The 20706-nt window shown below is 43.6% G+C and overlaps 1 protein-coding gene across 5 annotated transcripts in view; it reads left to right on the top strand.

Annotated features, from left to right (window-relative positions):
- The window catches only part of LOC129813163 (syntaxin-binding protein 5-like), a 51844-nt gene that overhangs the window by 7193 nt on the left and 23945 nt on the right, over window positions 1-20706 (top strand). For all 5 annotated transcript variants that reach the window (XM_055865417.1, XM_055865419.1, XM_055865414.1 and 2 more), the window contains exons 3-15: window positions 8486-8567; window positions 9155-9255; window positions 9722-9856; window positions 11288-11351; window positions 11494-11577; window positions 14924-15047; window positions 15208-15286; window positions 15383-15537; window positions 15735-15807; window positions 15993-16140; window positions 16255-16322; window positions 18061-18101; window positions 20048-20274. In XM_055865417.1, the coding sequence (XP_055721392.1) occupies window positions 8486-8567; window positions 9155-9255; window positions 9722-9856; window positions 11288-11351; window positions 11494-11577; window positions 14924-15047; window positions 15208-15286; window positions 15383-15537; window positions 15735-15807; window positions 15993-16140; window positions 16255-16322; window positions 18061-18101; window positions 20048-20274 (1381 nt within the window). The remainder of the gene's footprint in view (window positions 1-8485; window positions 8568-9154; window positions 9256-9721; window positions 9857-11287; window positions 11352-11493; window positions 11578-14923; window positions 15048-15207; window positions 15287-15382; window positions 15538-15734; window positions 15808-15992; window positions 16141-16254; window positions 16323-18060; window positions 18102-20047; window positions 20275-20706) is intronic.

The raw sequence follows: 20706 nt of genomic DNA, 5'->3' as shown, positions 1-20706 counted from the left end.
TTGTCTATAATTAGATACATGCAGCTTGTCTTCTGTCATTACTTGTTGCCCTAGAAGACTAAATAATCCCCTGCACACCAGAATGCCATAAATCAATAGACTGAATGCTTCAATCTAGTTAACATCGGAAGGGAACGATTTTCTGTGCAAAATTTCCAGATTACATCAGTTTGACTGGTTTTAAGGACATTTTTAAAGCTGTTAAAACGACCCATGTTTCTGATAAGAATTCTGTTCGGCTTGGATGCATATTTTATGTGGTTGAGATATTATCAGCTTTTATTAAGCTGATAAAGATGGCACCTTTACAGACGGTCCCTACCCACGCATTCATTCTCTCAAGATGCTGAAATAAATAAATAATATTTCTCCACTCCTGTTCCCAAGTCAAAATATACATTTGGTGTATTATTTTACGACAAGAACTGCTTAATTAATATTAAATTATGTGAGCGATTATAGACCTACAGTCAGTTTCCAGATTTCAGTTTGGCTACTATTCCATTTAACCCATCTAAGCAGTAGGCCTAGCCTACAGTTCCTTTGACGTGCCATGTTAAAGTACCCGTCTTGTGACTGTTGAATTAGTATAGTATAGTATTAGTATAGCGCATCACAATCATCACAGATAACACAGCTGCACTGCTATCATCCTCTTTTACCACTTCACCAAATCTTTCCTCAACTTTAGTCTACTGTTCTGGCCCTCCATTCTCTTTATTTTCAACTCTACATTTCGCAGCTTTCTCTTATTGAATTCAGCTCTGACATTGTCCTTTTTGTCTCAGTGGATTGACTTGAACTTTTTCTGCCCAAGTTCCCAAAAGTATTTGGCAATTGGCGAATATTTGGTGAGCATACAGTTAGTCCCTAAAGCTTAGGCTTATGCTACGCACTAATGACAGATGGATTGTGTATGTGTGCCATTCAGAGGGTGAATAGGCAAGACAAACGATTTAAGTGCCTTTGAACGGGGTATAGTAGTAGGTGTCAGGCCCCTGGCGCACCGGTTTGTGTCAAGAACGGCAACGTTGCTGGGTTTTTCCACACTCAAGTTACCCGTGTGTATCAAGAATGGTCCACCACCCAAATGACATCCAGCCAACTTGACACAACTGAGGGAAGCATTGGAGTCAACATGGGCCAGCATCCCTGTGGAACACTTTAGACTCCTTGTAGAGCCCATGCCCTGACAAATTGAGGCTGTTCTGAGAGCAAAAGAGGGGGTGCATCTCATTAGGAAGGCGTTCCTAATGTTTGGTATACTCGGTGTATAGGAATTGCACAAGAATAATGTATGTTTTTTTCTTTATTTCATGACTCTAAACCCTTGCCACGCAGATAAACCGTGGGGACTGTGGGTTATGATTCAACCTGTGCATCACACACACACACACACACACACACCTCCATGTTCTAATAGTGGCCGACTGGCCGGCCGACCTAATGGGATTACTGCCATTGAAGGCAATTGGTCCATTTTTCATCAGAGCGGCAGTATCGATCCCCCTCAATGGCCCCAGAGTTGTGAAATGCCGCCACAGCTCGCCAGATGTAAACTTGTCTACAAACTATAAATGTTTTACCAGATCTGTCTCTACTACGACACTGGTTTTATCTCTATTTTATCTCTATGTTTCCACTAATCTAATCCATGTATTCCTATGGCTCTTGGCCATTATAGGAAACCTTTAGTAGTGGTTGACTAATACAGTAGTTTGGAGGAAGCTTATTTAACCTATTGTCTAACAAAATCTATATTTTTGTAGTACATTCTTTAAAAATCAGTCCAATCACTGGTTTCACTCTTTTTAATTGCTGTTTCTTATCTTTAAATCCTCGATCCTCTCCAGTACTCAGTGCTAATAAGTACTTGGTGTTCAGGCCTATAATTGAGGTGATGGCTTGAGTGAATATTCATGAGATATTCTTGCACAAATATCAAAATGCAGAAGAGCGAGTTCTCTTTTTGTTGTGTTTATATTGTAAGCGGTCTGTTTTATATTGAAACGCATTGTTTGTCAAAAGAACACACATTTTTAGACATGTTCATATGATTGGGACAGAGGGTTTTGGCTAATGGAAGCCTCTCTAATGCAAATTCAGTTGAGTGTGGTGTGGTGTGGTGTGGTGTAGCCGGATAGGGCCATTGTTTTCTGTTTAACTAATGACCTTATACAGGCTGTATTCACTCCAGTCACTTTTAGAATGGGTAACTAGCAATAGGCTGATGCTAAATATCTCCAAAAACTAAAAGCATTATTTTGGGGACTAATCACTCGCTCAACACTATACCTTGTTTAGATTTATTATTGAATTAATGTGGTTATTGAGCAAGTTGAGGAGACTGAACTGCTGGGTGTAACCCTAGATAGCAAGCTTTCATGTTCAGAACATATAGACTCAATGGTTGCTAAAATGGGAAGAGGTCTGGCCACGATAGGGCGTTGCTATGCCTTCTTGACATCTGTCGAGCAGACAGACCTACAGTCCCTAGTTTTGTCACACCTGGACTAATGCCCAGCTGTGTAGTCATAGGTCAATTTCAGTTGGTCCAGAACCAAGCAGCACGCAGTACACAGAGGGAAAGTGTCAGTAACATGCATGTCAGTCTCCTGGCTCAAAGTTGAGTAGAGATTGACTGCATCGCTATTGGTCTTTGTGCGAGGTATTGATGTGTTGAAGGTACCAAACTGTCCAAGCAGTTGGCACACAGCTCGGACACTCATCGGTGCAACCAGAGGTCTCTTCACAGTCCGCAGAACAGAGGCTGGGAACCACACACTATTAAATAGAGCCATGACTAAATGGAACTCTCTGCCACCCCAGGTCACTCAAGCTAGCAATAAAACCAGTTTAAAAAAACAGATAAAAGGACACCTTACTGACAACGGGGACTGTGAAGAGACACAGACATATATATCTCTTGTATTGTAATTTGCACTGCGTTATTTATTAGACCTAGATATTGTAGGCTACGTGTGATATGTTACATGTCAGTATTTCAGTCCTTGACTAATAATGTTTTGTGGTGTGCAATATGTCATGTTTCATGTGGACCCCAAGAAGAGTAGCTGATGCTTTTGCAGCATCTAATAGGGATCCTAATAAATACCAAATGATGACTGTCATCTGATATGAACCCTCTTGCTGTTATGAAATGTTGCAAGGCCAACTGCTGTGGTTTACCGATGAGGAAGTGTCAAACAGTCAGCATCCTTCTCTCTCTGTAGTGCTGTTTCACTGAGCAGACCTGGGTTCAAATACTCAAATCTTTCAAAAACTTTTAGCGTTTGCTCTAGCCTGCCCGGAGTGCCACGTGTGTGGGGTTTACAGTTTTAGGACTATTCTATTCGCTCTATTAAGCCAGGCAAACTCAATCATTGCAGATTTTGAAATTTGATCAAATAGTATTTGAACCCATGTCTGTCTACTAAGAATAGTTAAGTGCCTCTGATGCTGATGCCATCATGGGGACCAGGGTGCTACGTGTGACTCAACATCCTGTGCCATGACGTTCTACAAGAATGTGTTTTGGGTTTCATGAGAAGTGGAGCACATTAGTTCAAAGTTGATTGCCAGGTGATGAATAGTAAATATTCTTGTCAACAGCACAAGCAGCAGCTATGTTAGCTGGAGTCTTCATAAACAGGGTGTACACTACATGATTTTAGCCACAATTTAGCTGTCCCAGACACGTTTTTGATATCGGAGACACAATTCCCACGTCGTTGACTACTCGGGGCGAGCGGCTTCACCGATGCTCGTTTAATGTGAGCGGGTGAAAGACACAATCTGAGGGCTACCGATCTCATCTTTGAGCAGGCCCAATCGTCACAATATTCTAGGCACTCAATCTGCAATGGTCTTGTATTGTGAGATGCACAACAACAAGTTTTGAGAAGGGTGATCAGCAATAGCCAATGAGAGCTTTTTTTTCTTCTTTTTTAGCCAATGACAGCTCGCCAGAGAAGAAGCCAGTGCGATGACGTTGTTTTGAGTCACCCAGAATGTGTTGACTCGAGCAGGAGCAATGAAATACTAGTACACGTTTGTACTTGCCTTTAACCGAAGGCAACATGTCATCGTTACAGCTATGAAGTTCACAAGCAATGTTATTAGATGCAGAATGTTGACTAGGTATTTCAACTCTGTATGACAAGCGTGAATGTCTGGCTGAACGTTTATGAGGCTGCTTTGAGCCACAGCTCGTAGCCACGTAACAATCTAATCACATCATGGTTTTCGCAAGACAGCATGGTAATGAGAATCCTCACGCCCAAGTGAAGAATCTTGTAGTGTGTGTGACCACAGTCTGTGCCACATCGTTTGTCCAACCACTACGTTGGCAACGCACACACAAAAAAACGACAGGAAAGATGGTTGTTCTAATGTGAGAGGCTCAATGATGTTAGGATTTTGAAAGTTGTGTAGTGTCCATCCAGCTTGAGTGTTTAGCCTACTAGGGCCTAGACAATCAACATGAAGTGCTTCTGGACTTGGAAGAATTAACACCACTCACTTGATGACAAGTATTGTGTGTAGAGAATAGAGATGACACCCCTTTATATCTGTGCATAAAATAGCAATGAGGAATTTCCACACTGTTTTGTTTGTAATCAGCAGTGGTTTAAAGGACTTAAGTAAAAATACGTTAAAGTACTAAAGTACTAAGTAGTTTGTTTAGGTATCTGTACTTTACTATTCATATTTTGTATTACTTTTACTTCACTACATTCCTAAATAAAATTATGTACTTTTACTCCATGCATTGTCCCTCACACCCGAAAGTAATTTTCAATGCTTAGCAGCAAGGAACGTGGTCCAGTTCACTCACTTATCAAGAAAACATCCCTGGTCATCTCTACTGCCTTTGATATGGACTACTCATTGAACAAATGCTTTGTTTGTAAATTATGTCTGCGTGTGGTAGTGCGCCCCTGACTATCCGTAAATAAATAAAAAACAATAGAAGAAAATTGTGTCGTCTGATCTTATTATAAGCAATTTTAAATGATTTATACTATTTTTATAATGTTTATTATTTACCCCGTTTTCTCCCCAATTTCGTGGTATCCAATTGGTAGTTAGTCTTGTCTCATCGTTGCAACTCCCGTACGGACTCGGGAGAGGCGAAGGTCGAGAGCCGTGCGTCCTCTGAGACACAACACAGCCAAGCCGCACTGCTTCTTGACACAATGCCCACTTAACCTGGAAGCCAGCCGCACCAATGTGTCGGAGGAAACACCGTACACCTGGCGACCATGTCAGCGTGCACTGCGCCCGGCCCGCCACAGGAGTCGCTAGTGCACGATGGGACAAGGACATCCCTGCCGGCCAAACCCTGCCCATAACGCGGAAGATGCTGGGCCTATTGTGCGCCGTCCCATGTGTCTCCCGGTCGCGGCCGGCTGCGAAAGAGCCTGGACTCGGAACACAGAATCTCTAGTGGCACAGCTAGCACCGCTAGCACCACTCTGGAGGCCTTTACTTTTGATACTTAAGTATATTTAAAACCCAATATTCTTTTGACTTTTAGTATTTTTCTGGGTGATTCACTTTTACATGAGTCATTTTCTATGAAGGTATCTTTTTTAATTTTTTTTACTCAAGTCTGACAATTGTGTACTTTTTCTACCACTGGTCATCAGGGCGGCAGATATCTTACTGGTTAGAGGTCTAATCCTGAGCCGATTAGGTGAAATCTGTCAATCTTCTCTTGAGCAAGGCACTTAACCTTAATAGACCCCACTGTCCGAGGGTGTCTCAGGGGGAGTGGGATATGAACAACACATTTCCATTTCACACCACACACTTGAACAGGGACTTGTGTGAAACAGGACAAATATAAGCACGCCCCATTTGATGAAGTGACGTTATGGCCCTCTGATTAAAAGATATTGTGATGCCCACACACAGTTGAGCCAACCTGGTTAATGGAAGTATGTTGGGCTGTAATGTAACCCCACCCTAGTTTGTCCAAGGCATTCAGAGGTTGTTTGATAACAGCTTTGTTAATCCTGTTCAGACATACAGATCTTATTTTGGTGGTGTGCCTGTCAGATCCAAGCTAACTGGATACTGTAGCACTAGCATGCATATAAGTCCTCATCTCTGAGCGTGTCTGCCATCTGCTGCTTTCCATTTGCTTATCATATTCACTGCCAGGTACAGTAAGGCTGAGGCTGGCAGTCAGGGTGCTTTTGTGTTCCTACTGGTCTGCCTGTTGGGCCAGCTGTCATCTTTTTGACTGGCTCTCTGTCTATGAATTTAATGTTTCTTTTTAGGTTGCCTTACTCTTTGTCCAACATCTCTTTGGGTGCAGTGAAACTCCATCTTTTAACAAGGTTGAGTTGTATACATATTCAGAATGGACTAATTCGGACTATAAAATAATTTGGCTCATTAGCTTTGATAACAAGTTAACAACCGTAAAGACTAATACAGGATCAAAAACAGTTGACGGAAGAGTAGTTGACGTGTTGTCCGGGGTCTTGTTCTTCTGTGTTCGTTGTATAGACATGTTATCCTCTGGTGACTCCAGAGTATTTAGGTTTAACTGTTTACCCAGGTAATGTTACTTCCACTCATTTACTCATTTCGCTGTCCACCTGTCACACGGCACCTGCTCCTCCTCTCATTGGAACGGTATCATTATTCTGTTCTGTGAAATCCGCTGTCTCCATCTTTCTTTCTAGTGAAAAGGGGACCATTTTGGATTCAGCCAGAGAAAGAGCGGTGACTCCACAGTAGCTCTCTGCTGCCTGCAAAAAGAGACATTGGTAGAGCAGCACCCACCACCTTATTAAATGATCCCATCTACAGAATGTCAAGAAGACGGAGGCATTCCTGGCTTCCTGCCTGGCTTCCTGCCTGGCTTCCATGCTGACTGGTGCATGGTTATGAATAAATAACACTCATTGTCCACTGGTTTTTATTTATAACTCCCCAACTCAAACGTGTTGCCAATTGTGGTGAAGGTCGACAGGACCGTAACTGGTTAAAGCCGACTGGACCGTAACTGGTTAAAGCCGACAGGACCGTAACTGGTGAAGGCCGACTGGACCGTAACTGGTTAAAGCCGACTGGACCGTAACTGGTTAAAGCCGACTGGACCGTAACTGGTGAAGGCCGACTGGACCGTAACTGGTGAAGGCCGACTGGACCGTAACTGGTTAAAGCCGACTGGACCGCAACTGGTTAAAGCCGACTGGACCGTAACTGGTTAAAGCCGACTGGACCGCAACTGGTTAAAGCCGACTGGACCGTAACTGGTGAAGGCCGACTGGACCGTAACTGGTGAAGGCCGACTGGACCGTAACTGGTGAAGGCCGACTGGACCGTAACTGGTGAAGGCCGACTGGACCGTAACTGGTTAAAGCCGACTGGACCGGAACTGGTGAAGGCCGACTGGACCGTAACTGGTGAAGGCCGACTGGACCGTAACTGGTGAAGGCCGACTGGACCGTAACTGGTGAAGGCCGACTGGAGCGTAACTGGTGAAGGCCGACTGGACCGTAACTGGTGAAGGCCGACTGGACCGTAACTGGTGAAGGCCGACTGGACCGTAACTGGTGAAGGCCGACTGGACCGTAACTGGTTAAAGCCGACTGGACCGTAACTGGTGAAGGCCGACTGGACCGTAACTGGTGAAGGCCGACTGGACCGTAACTGGTGAAGGCCGACTGGAGCGTAACTGGTGAAGGCCGACTGGACCGTAACTGGTGAAGGCCGACTGGAGCGTAACTGGTTAAAGCCGACTGGACCGTAACTGGTGAAAGCCGACTGGACCGTAACTGGTGAAGGCCGACTGGAGCGTAACTGGTGAAGGCCGACTGGAGCGTAACTGGTGAAGGCCGACTGGAGCGTAACTGGTGAAGGCCGACTGGAGCGTAACTGGTGAAGGCCGACTGGAGCGTAACTGGTGAAGGCCGACTGGAGCGTAACTGGTGAAGGCCGACTGGAGCATATGAATAGATTTAGTTGTTGTGTGGAGCAGAGTCGGTCAGTGTTTTGAAAGCTGAGGGCGGGAGACAAGTGAATGCCTTTCCAAATTCTGTAGATGGGATCATTTGATAAGGTGGTGGGTGCGGCTCTACCAATGTCTCTTAAAGCTCTTTACTCTTGGACTCAGGGAAAAGAGATCATACAGACTCATTGCTGAAGTTGAATGCAACATGGACAGTAAGCATAGGAGGATCCCTGCCACATGTGCCAAGTCAGATACTGTCCTACCATGCTTCACGTCAATCACTGTATATCTGTATTAATCTCATGGTTTACTTGAGCCTCTGCCAGAAAGGATTGTATTTGGAATATTTACATTATTGCTGGCCTGGTGCAATGCTGTATGTGTCTTACTGGGGACAAATCCAATGTCCCCTTGTGTGATTGATACAGTTTAGCCTATTCAAATCAAAGTCTGCTGATGATAAATGTACATAATGTCCATCTTTATGGTCTCTTCCTTGACTGAACTGTTTAGTTTTGGCCGTGCTGGTGTGGAGTGTTACTGTCAGCATGACAGTGGTGCAGCTGTAATCCAGCTTCAGTTTCTGGTCAACGAGGTGAGTCCCACTGGTAAAGTTGATAGAGAGCACATCTTTGCATTTTTGTTCACCCTATATCCAACTCTATGGTCCCCCTCCCCAGTAGCACTCCCGCACTCCCCTGTGCTCTGTCTCAACAGTCTTTACTTGATTCCTTGTGTCCTCTCTTTGTTCTCGCCTCCTTCTCAAAACGCATTCGAGAAGAACGTCAGAGGGGAGGATTCTTCTGCGTCTTGAGAAGGAATCGAGGAGAAAGCCAGACATTATGGAGTCGAGGAAATACTATTGAGAAAGTCCTGGATTGTATCTTTGCCTTGTCTCTTCAACCTTCGTTGTCCATCCCTCAGCCAGGTTCCTCTCCGTATAGGTCTGTCTTATCGTCTCACTGTTAACCATCTGTTTGAAATGTGCTTTTAGTGAACACATTGATTAAACACTAGGCTTTGTGGAAGCAAGACTCTCTGTATTTGGTTCTTTATTTTATGGACCTGATTATCTCTTAATCCACCCTATCTCTGACCTGTCCTGTTAGCATGTTTACTGCTGTTTCTTATAGTATTACATGTGTCGAGGTCTTATAACCCTATTATAACCCCTGTCAACAGGGGGCGCTGGTGAGTGCCTTAGCTGATGACAGCGTTCACCTGTGGAACCTGAGGCAGAAGCAGCCAGCTATCCTGCACACTCTCAAATTCAATCGGGAGAGGTACGTAGGGATAATGTAAACAGTGGTGTTATGTTGAGCTTCATTGTGGTGTTGAGCTTCATTGTGGTGTTGAGCTTCATTGTGGTGTTGAGCTTCATTGTGGTGTTGAGCTTCATTGTGGTGTTGAGCTTCATTGTGGTGTTGCGATTGTGCCTCGTGCTTATTTTTATTCTTGTTTTATTTGTAATGTAAATGTTCTCCTTTTTGTGAGAAAATGTTTGTACTCTGGGCACCATTGGGGAATGAGCCCCTGTCTCAATAGGGCTACTTGAGAGAAAAAAAAGTTAATAAAATAAATAAATAATCATCATATCTGCATCCAAAATGGCACCCTATTCCCCATGTAGTGCACCACTTTTGACTAGAGCCTTATGATCCCTGGTCAAAAGTAATGCACTATATACACAATAGGGTGTCATTTGAGAGGCAGCTCTTGATTGATTCATCTCCCTTTTTGACCCTACAGGATCACGTTTTGTCACCTGCCCTTCCAGAGTAAATGGCTGTACATCGGCACAGAGAAAGGAAACATCCACATCGTCAACGTGGAGTCCTTCACACTGTCAGGCTACGTCATTATGTGGAACAAAGCCATCGAACTGTGAGTCTGCCTGTCTGCCTTATCTGCTTGGGTTTCTACAGTATGTGTACATCCCAAATAATACCCCATTACTGTACCTATGGGCTCTGGTAAAAATTTGTGCAATATACAAAGAATATTTGGGATGCATCCTATGTCCCGTGTGGCTCAGTTGGTAGAGCATGGCGCTTGCAACGCCAGGGTTGTGGGTTCGATTCCTGTGGGGGACAAGTTAGAAAAAGTATGAAAAATATATGCACTCACTAATGGAAGTCTCTCTGGATAAGAGCGTCTGCTAAATGACTCACTACTTTAAGTCTCTGGATAAGAGCGTCTGCTAAATGACTCACTACTGTAAGTCTCTCTGGATAAGAGCGTCTGCTAAATGACTCATTACTGTAAGTCTCTCTGACTCACTACTGTAAGTCTCTCTGGATAAGAGTCTGCTAAGTGACTCACTACTGTAAGTCTCTCTGGATAAGAGCGTCTGCTAAATGACTCACTACCGTAAGTCTCTCTGGATAAGAGCTTCTGCTAAATGACTCACTACTGTAAGTCTCTGGATAAGAGCGTCTGCTAAATGACTCACTACTGTAAGTCTCTGGATAAGAGTGTCTGCTAAATGACTCACTACTGTAAGTCTCTCTGGATAAGAGCGTCTGCTAAATGACTCACTACTGTAAGTCTTTCTGGATAAGAGCGTCTGCTAAATGACTCACTACTTTAAGTCTCTCTGACTCACCACTAAGTCTCTCTGGATAAGAGTGTCTGCTAAATGACTCACTACTGTAAGTCTCTCTGGATAAGATTGTCTGCTAAATGACTCATTACTGTAAGTCTCTGTGGATAAGATTGTCTGCTAAATGACTCACTACTGTAAGTCTCTCTGGATAAGATTGTCTGCTAAATGACTCACTACTGTAAGTCTCTCTGGATAAGAGCTTCAGCTAAATGACTCACTACTTTAAGTCTCTCTGACTCATCACTAAGTCTCTCTGGATAAGAGCGTCTGCTAAATGACTCATTACTGTAAGTCTCTCTGGATAAGAGCTTCTGCTAAATGACTCACTACTGTAAGTCTCTGTGGATAAGAGTGTCTGCTAAATTACTAATTACTGTAAGTCTCTCTGGATAAGATTGTCTGCTAAATGACTCACTACTGTAAGTCTCTCTGGATAAGAGTGTCTGCTAAATGACTCACTACTGTAAGTCTCTCTGGATAAGAGCGTCTGCTTTATGACAAAAATGTTCAATGTCTTCGTTAGAAGTCTGTCAAAGACAGTGTTTATTATTCTGCTGTGTTATGCCCTTGACAGCTTGGGAAGTTGGTATAGAAACCAGGAAGAAGAAGTTAAGGATATAAGAATGTTGCATTGTTTGATTCACACAGACAGTAGAAGCCAAGAATGTTAAGAGTGAGGCTGTTCCCTCCATCTCCCCGTTCCCCCTCAGGTCCTCCAAGTCACACCCTGGGCCTGTGGTCCACATCAGTGATAACCCCATGGATGAGGGAAAGGTAGGAACTTTCCAAAGAACCATCAATCAATCAATTATTCATTCATTCCAAAGCTTCAGAACATTGCTGATTATTTACAACATGCTTCTAAAAATCCAATTCTCAAAAAGGAAAATAATCATGTTGCTTGTTATTGTGGCAGATTTTGATTGGATTTGAATGTGGGACCGTGGTGTTGTGGGATCTGAAATGCAAAAAAGCTGACTACCGCTACAATCATGATGAGGTAAGGCTTCTTTCTGTGGCTGTTGGTTCCTGTGGGGACTGACTGGGGAGAGGGGGACTTGCATTTAGAAATTAAATACACGGTGAACAATTATGTTCATGATTTGACATATTACTCTATCGATCTTCACTGCAAAACATTGCAATTCAGCGTATACATTGGAAATGTATCAATGCATTTGTAAGCAATGGATATTATTGTGGATTCAGACTGATTATGTAACACTCTATTGGAAAAATAATGTGTTAAGAGATCTCCTTGTCTGAAAGTCTTGAGATCCACATCACAATTTGCTGTTATTATTTCCCTGATCCGCTATGAAGCAGCCACTCAGTACACACTGTGTTTCTTCTTCTCTCTGCACATCTTTATCCTCCAGGATATTCACTCAGTACACACTGTGTATCTTTATTCCCAGGATATTCACTCAGTACACACTGTGTTTCTTCTTCTCTCTGTGTATCTTTATCCTCCAGGATATTCACTCAGTACACACTGTGTTTCTTCTTCTCTCTGTGTATCTTTATTCCCAGGATATTCACTCAGTACACACTGTGTTTCTTCTTCTCTCTGTGTATCTTTATCCTCCAGGATATTCACTCAGTACACACTGTGTTTCTTCTTCTCTCTGTGTATCTTTATTCCCAGGATATTCACTCAGTACACACTGTGTTTCTTCTTCTCTCTGTGTATCTTTATCCTCCAGGATATTCACTCAGTACACACTGTGTTTCTTCTTCTCTCTGTGTATCTTTATCCTCCAGGATATTCACTCAGTACACACTGTGTTTCTTCTTCTCTCTGTGTATCCGCTAAAGGACTACAGGTTGAAACGGGAGTGAAAATTCATACCGGACTTGTTCTGTTAGCAATTGTCCCGTACTGTCCTGATCCCGCAACAGTTCTATAACCCCGGAACTTTCCTGTCCTGTCCCGATAAAAATCACTCCCCTCCTGTGCTGATTTTTATGTGCAGAAATATCTTCCTCCGTTAGCTGCTCGTCTGTCTGTCCCACGCTCTGCATGTGAGTAACCATAGCAACTGCTCCGTTTGGCTGCTGCTCACTAATCACCAGACAGTAGCCTGCCCCGAACACACAGCTGATAACAAATACATTACCAGATTTTGGCAATGAAGGCAGGCCTCTTCTACTTGCTCAGAGTCAGATGAACTCATGATATCGACATGTGTAATTGTGTACAGTACCAGTCAAAAGTTTGGACACACCTACTCATTCAAGGGTTTTTCTTTATTTTTTTACTATTTTCTACATTGTAGAATAACAGAAGACAACAAAACTATGAAATAACACATATGGAATCATGTGGTAACCAAAACAGTGTTAAACAAATCAAAAATATATTTTAGATTCTTCGAGGTAGCCACCCTTTGCCTTGATGACAGCTTTGCACATGCTTGGTATTCTCTCAACCAGCTTCACCTGGAATGATTTTCCAACAGTCTTGAATGAGTTCCCACATATGCTGAGCACTTGTTGGCTGCTTTTTCTTCACTCTGCGGTCCTTCACTTTTCCTTCACTCTGCGGTTGGGTGATTGTGGAGGCCAGGTCAACTGATGCAGCACTCCATCACTCTCCTTGGTCAAATCGCCCTTTCACAGCCTGGAGTTGGGTCATTGTCTTGTTGAAAAACAAAAGATAGTCCCACTAAGCGCAAACCAGATGGGATGGCGGATCGCTGCAGAATGCTGTGGTAGCCATTCTGGTTAAGTGTGCAGTGTCAACAGCAAAGCACCATCACACCTCCTCCTCCATGCTTCACGGTGGGAACCACACATGCGGAGATCATCTGTTCACCTATTCTGCGTCTCACAAAGACACAGCGGTTGGATACAAAAATCTCACATTTTGACTCATCAGACTAAAAGACAGATTTCCACCAGTCTAATATCCATTGCTCATGTTTCTTGGCCCAAGCAAGTCTCTTCTTCTTATTGGTGTCCTTTAGTAGTGGTTTCTTTGCAGTAATTTGACCATGAAGGCCTGATTCACGCAGTCTCCTCTGAACAGTTGATGTTGAGATGTGTCTGTTACTTGAACTCTGTGAAGCATTTATTTCGGCTGCAATTTCTGAAACTCTAAACTCTCTTATCCTCTGCAGCAGAGGTAACTCTGGGTCTTCCTTTCCTGTGGCGGTCCTCATGAGAGCCGGTTTCATCATAGCGTTTGATGGTTTTTGAGACTGCACTTGAAGAAACTTTCAAAGTTCTTAGAATTTTCCAGCCTTGACTGACCTTCATGTCTGAAAGTAATGGACGGACTGTCGTTTCTCTCTGCTTATTTGAGCTGTTCTTGCCATAATATGGGCTTGGTGTTTTACCAAGTAGGGCTATCTTCTGTATACCACCCCTACCTTGTCACAACACGACTGATTAGCTCAAATGCATCAAGAAGAAAATAAATTCCACAAATTAACTTTTAACACGGCACACCTGTTAATTGAAATGCATTCCAGGTGACTACCTCATGAAGCTGGTTGAGAGAATGCCAAGAGTGTGCAAAGCTGTCATCAAGGCAAAGGGTGGCTACTTTGAAGAATATAAATTATAAAATATATTTTGATTTAACACTTTTTTGGTTACTACATGATTCCATATGTGTTACTACTATTATTCTACAATGTAGAAAGTATTAAAAATAAAGAAAAACCCCTGTGAGTAGGTGTGTTCAAACTTTTGACTGGTACTGTCTTCGTGTGCATTTTGAAGGAACAACGAGGCCTAAACGGTAACGTTGTTTATATTAGAACAGCTAGCTATGCCGCTTCAGGGCGCTTGTCCCGCTCTCCGGTTGTTATTTGATTAAGCTCTCCGGTTGTTATTTGATTAAACCGCTGCCGCATACTCGGTTCCTTCATGCCAAAGACAACTCTAATACGTGTTGTTACAACATTGCTCTTTATTTTTAATGGCTTTAATGTTATTGATGGGTCCTTGGCTGTAACAAAACGTTGCAATTCCTCTCTTGAAGGAATCATGATTCACTGACGTACGTTGGCATCTGTAAAGTAGTGACTGGCTACAACGATCGAGGAGCGAGAGTGAGCCAACGGAAGGGGAGAAATGACCATATTTTTTTTAAATAGATTTGAATGAACTGTAATAGGCCTGCACAGTATTTTATTTTTAGGAAATGCTCCACACATTACATATTTCTAACCACCCCCCCCCCCCAAAAAAAATACTCAGTTCATTATTTGTGTACTGCTGCCCATTCCTGTGGACTGTCGATCCTGTCCCGTTCTGTTCTGCACTTGACTCTAGAACTTCACTCCCAATCCTGCAAGAAGACCCATGTCAACCCTTAGTATCCTCCCCTCCTCCAGGCCATCCACTCAGTAGCCTGGCACCATGAGGGAAAACAGTTCACCTGCAGCCACTCAGATGGAACTCTGACCACATGGAACGTACGTGTCCCCGCCAAGCCTACAATCACCATCACACCACACGGTAGGTTCTGATGCACACACAGACAACAATGGCCTCAGGAAGACAAAGATGGATGGAAACAGCACAACATACGAAAGCATGCCCAAATTAGTCAGATAATAGGCTATGGGTACAATATGTTAATGTGTTGAGTTTTTTTCTCTGCAAAATTCCCCTCCAGGTAAGCAGCCCAAGGATGGAAAGAAGCCAGAACCATGCAAACCTATCCTCAAAGTGGAGTATAAAACCACTAGAGTTGGGTGAGGGATTGTCCTAGTAAACAATCATCCATAAAGGTTTGACCATGTGATCTGTCTAGGTCATTTATTGAATGAATGACTTCATTTCATATCCAGGGACGCCTTCGTGGTCATGTCTGGAGGCCTGTCCTATGACACGGGGTGCAGGAGGTCCTGTCTGACGGTGATGCATGGGAAGAGTACTGCCGTTCTGGAGATGGACTATCCCATCGTAGACTTCCTCACGCTCTGTGAAACACCATATCCTAATGGTAAGTTACAGTATTATAGCACTGTTACCGAAACACCATATCCTAATGGGAAATTCAGTTTGAAATACAAATTGGATAATGATACATTTTGGCAGCTTATGCTTCCATATCTAACACTGTCATAAGGATTTTACATTTTTTATCAAGACAGTTGAATGTTGTTGTTTTTTAAAACCTTTTTTGCTGCTTCCTCACAGATTTCCAGGAGCCTTATGCTGTAGTTGTCCTCTTGGAAAAGGATTTAGTTGTCATCGACCTTGAACAAATTGGGTGAGTCTTGTAGTTACAAAATGCTACATTATGCTTGCACAATACATGGAACGATGTCCTGCTGTTAGCTAACTTCATTAGTAGGGTAGAGGGGTTGGAATAAAAACAGAAGACAAGTTTCTATTGGACAATAAAGTCATCTTCTGAATCTTACAACCACAGCTTTTTCCCCTTTTGATTGGCAGGTACCCAATATTTGAGAACCCGTACCCTCTGTCGATCCACGAGTCTCCAGTGACGTGCGTGGAGTACTTTGCTGACTGCCCTCCTGAACTCATACCTGCACTTTACTCTGTGGGCTCCCGGCAAAAGAGACAGGGTTACAGTAAGAAGGTAATGTGTCCCACTTAAAAATATGTTCTACAGTAAAGTAGTTCTATATTTTGATTGTATCTATATGGTCACACGGTTATTGTTGTGTAGTAAAGGCCTTTTTTGTATTTCCAGGAATGGCCTATAAGTGGTGGTAACTGGGGCCAAGGCACACTGAGCTACCCTGAGATCATCGTCACTGGGTGAGTACCTACTGAACACCTGAAGGCTGAAACACAACCATAGAAATCGTATAATCCACTTCTATACGTAAGTCTTTCGAAGTGTGCACAACACTTACCTAACATAAACTGTATTACAATTATGTACAGTGCCTTCGGAAAGTATTCAGACCCCTTGACTTTTTCCAAATTTTGCTACGTTACAGCCTTATTCTAAAATGGATTAAATTAAAAATAAATCCTCAGCAATCTACACACAATGCCCCATACTGACAAAGCGAAACAGGTTTTTAGAAATTTTAGCAAATATATTACAAATAAAGAGCAGATACCTTATTTCCATAAGTATTCAGACCCTTTGCTATGAGACTCAAAATTAGGCTCAGGTGCATCCTGTTTCCATTGATCATCCTTGAGGTGTTTCTACAACTTGATTGGAGTCCACCTGTGGTACATTCAATTGATTAGATATGATTTGGAAAGCCCACCTCTGTCTATATAAGTTTGTTGACAGTTGACCGTGCATGTCAGAACAAAAACCAAGCCATGAGGTCGAAGGAATTGTCTGTAGAGCTCCGAGACGGGATTCTGTCGAGGCACAGATCTGGGGAAGGGTACCAAAACATTTCTGCCGCATTGAAGATCCCCAAGAACACAGTGGCCTCCGTAATTCTTAAATGGAAGAAGTTTGGAACCACCAATTCTCTTCCTAGAACTGACCACCCGGCTAAACTGAGCAATCTGGGGAGAAGAGCCTTGGTCAGGGAGGTGACCAAGAACCTGTTGGTCATTCTGACAGAGCTCTAGAATTCCTCTATCCAGAAGGACAACCATCTCTGCAGCACGCCACCAATCAGGCCTTTAATGTAAAGTGGCCAATGGAAGCCAATCCTCTGCAAAAGTCACATGACAGCCCGCTTGGAGTTTGCCAAAAGGCACCTAAAGACTCTCAGACCATGAGAAACAAGATTCTCTGGTCTGATGAAACAAAGGTTGAATTCTTTGGCCTGAATGCCAAGCGTCACATCTGGAGGGAACCTGGCACCATCCTTACGGTGAAGCAGCAGGGACTGGGAGACTGGTCAGGATCGAGGCAAAGATGAATGGAGCAAAGTACAGAGAGATCCTTGATGAAAACCTGCTCCAGAGCACTCAGGACCTCAGACTGGGGCAAAGGTCCACCTTCTAACAGGACAACAACCCTAAGCACACAGCCAAGACAACGTAGGAGTGGCTTCGGGACAAGTCTCTGAATGTCCTTGAGTGACCCAGCCAGAGCCCAGACTTAAACCTGATCAAACATCTCTGGAGAGACCTGAAAATAGCTGTGCAGCGACGCTCCCCATCCAACCTGACAGAGCTTGAGAGGATCTACAGAGAAGAATGGGAGAAACTCCCCAAATATAGGTGTGCCAAGCTTGTAGCATCACACCCAAGAAGACTCTAGGGTGTAATCGCTGCCAAAGGTGCTTCAACAAAGTACTGAGTTAAGGTTCTGAATACTTATGTAAATGTAATATTTCAGTTTTTTATTTGTAATAAATTAGCAACATTTTCTAAAAACCTATTTTTGCTTTGTCATTATGGGGTGTTGTGTGTCGATTGATGGGGAGGGGGGGATTTAATAAATTTAAGAATAAGGCTGTAACGTAACAATGTGGAAAAAGTCAAGCGGTCCGAATACTTTCCGAAGGCACTGTATTTACGATATGTGTTTTCCAACAAAGCTGATCCCATTTTCCTTCTTTGCAATGAACAGACATGCTGATGGCTCAATCAAGTTTTGGGATGCTTCTGCAAGTGAGTATGCTTTTTAATTGGATTCCTTCGATATATAATTGGATGAAATAAGAATAACACAACGGTTCGTCCCTTTTGCGAAGAAATGTAATTCATTTGTATACAGTATGTAGAGCCAATGATACCTGTAGATCAATGCTCATAGTTCATTATAATATACACTGCTCAAAAAAATAAAGGGAACACTTAAACAACACAATGTAACTCCAAGTCAATCACACTTCTGTGAAATCAAACTGTCCACTTAGGAAGCAACACTGATTGACAATACATTTCACATGCTGTTGTGCAAATGGAATAGACAACAGGTGGAAATTATAGGCAATTAGCAAGACACCCCCAATAAAGGAGTGGTTCTGCAGGTGGTGACCACAGACCACTTCTCAGTTCCTATGCTTCCTGGCTGATGTTTTGGTCACTTTTGAATGCTGGCGGTGCTTTCACTCTAGTGGTAGCATGAGACGGAGTCTACAACCCACACAAGTGGCTCAGGTAGTGTAGCTCATCCAGGATGGCACATCAATGCGAGCTGTGGCAAGAAGGTTTGCTGTGTCAGCGTAGTGTCTAGAGCATGGAGGCGCTTCCAGGAGACAGGCCAGTACATCAGGAGACGTGGAGAAGGCCGTAGGAGGGCAACAACCCAGCAGCAGGACCACTACCTCCGCCTTTGTGCAAGATAGAGCAGGAGGAGCACTGCCAGAGCCCTGCAAAATGACCTCCAGCAGGCCACAAATGTGCATGTGTCTGCTCAAACGGTCAGAAACAGACTCCATGAGGGTGGTATGAGGCACACTGAGCCCGACGTCCACAGGCGGGGGTTGTGCTTACAGCCCAACACCGTGCAGGACGTTTGGCATTTGCCAGAGAACACCAAGATTGGCAAATTCGCCACTGGCGCCCTGTGCTCTTCACAGAAGAAAGCAGGTTCACACTGAGCACACGTGACAGTCTGGAGACGCCGTGGAGAACGTTCTGCTGCCTGCAACATCCTCCAGCATGACCGGTTTGGCGGTGGGTCAGTCATGGTGTGGGGTGGCATTTCTTTGTGGGGCCGCACAGCCCTCCATGGGCTCGCCAGAGGTAGCCTGACTGCCATTAGGTACCGAGATGAGATCCTCAGACCCCTTGTGAGACCATATGCTGGTGCGGTTGGCCCTGGGTTCCTCCTAATGCAAGACAATGATAGACCTCATGTGGCTGGAGTGTGTCAGCAGTTCCTGCAAGAGGAAGGCATTGATGCTATGGACTGGCCCGCCCGTTCCCCAGACCTGAATCCAATTGAGCACATCTGGGACATCATGTCTCGCTCCATCCACCAACGCCACGTTGCACCACAGACTGTCCAGGAGTTGGCGGATGCTTTAGTCCAGGTCTGGGAGGAGATCCCTCAGGAGACCATCCGCCACCTCATCAGGAGCATGCCCAGGCGTTGTAGGGAGGTCATACAGGCAGGTGTAGGCCACACACACTACTGAGCCTCATTTTGACTTGTTTTAGGGACATTACATCAAAGTTGGATCAGCCTGTAGTGTGGTTTTCCACTTTAATTTTGAGTGTGACTCCAAATCCAGACCTCCATGGGTTGATACATTTGATTTCCATTGATCATTTTTGTGTGATATTGTTGTCAGCACATTCAACTATGTAAAGAAAAAAGTATTTAATAAGAATAGTTCATTCATTCAGATCTAGGATGTGTTATTTTAGTGTTCCCTTTATTTTTTTGAGCAGTGTATGTTAACATTACATTTGATTCATTTAGCAGATGCTCTTATCCAGAGCGACTTACAGGAATAATTAGGGTTAAGTGCATTGCTCAAGGGCACATGGACAGATTTTTCACATAGTTGGCTCTGGGATTTGAAACAGCAACCCTTTCAGTTACTGGCCTAACGCTTTTAACCACACTAACTGCCACCCCCATTGTCCCCCTTCCTCTGTCCTAGTAATGCTCCAAGTACTGTACAAGCTGAAGACTGCCAAGGTGTTTGAGAAGGCTCTGAAGGGCGGTAAGGAGGAGAAGCCGAGCACAGAGATAGTGGATGAGGATCCCTTTGCCATCCAGACTTTGTCGTGGTGCGCAGAGAGCAGAATGCTGTGTGTGGCCGGAGTCTCCGCCCACGTCATCATCTATAGGTTCAGCAAACAGGAAATGACCACAGAGGTGGTGCAGGTAACCATAGCAACCAGTTTCAATATTCTGTTTATGCAGTGTTTTGTATAATATGTGTACTGTATTATAATGTAAACAGTTTCTCGATATTATATCAATGCAGTGTTTTGAGTATAGGTACTGCACACCAGGATGTTTCTCGATATTATATCAATGCAGTGTTTTGAGTATAGGTACTGCACACCAGGATGTTTCTCGATATTATATCAATGCAGTGTTTTGAGTATAGGTACTGCACACCAGGATGTTTCTCGATATTATATCAATGCAGTGTTTTGAGTATAGGTACTGCACACCAGGATGTTTCTCGATGTTGTATCCATGCAGTGTTTTGACTATACACTGAGTATACAAAACATTATGAACACCTGCTCTTTCCATGACACAGACTGACCAGGTGAAAGCTATGAGCCCTTATTGATGTCACCTGTT

The sequence above is a fragment of the Salvelinus fontinalis genome, chromosome 16, assembly GCF_029448725.1.
Source record: "Salvelinus fontinalis isolate EN_2023a chromosome 16, ASM2944872v1, whole genome shotgun sequence".
NCBI classification, from domain to species: domain Eukaryota; kingdom Metazoa; phylum Chordata; class Actinopteri; order Salmoniformes; family Salmonidae; genus Salvelinus; species Salvelinus fontinalis.
The sequence above is the reverse complement of the archived record's forward strand: the minus strand, read 5'-3'. Positions and strand labels throughout refer to the sequence as shown.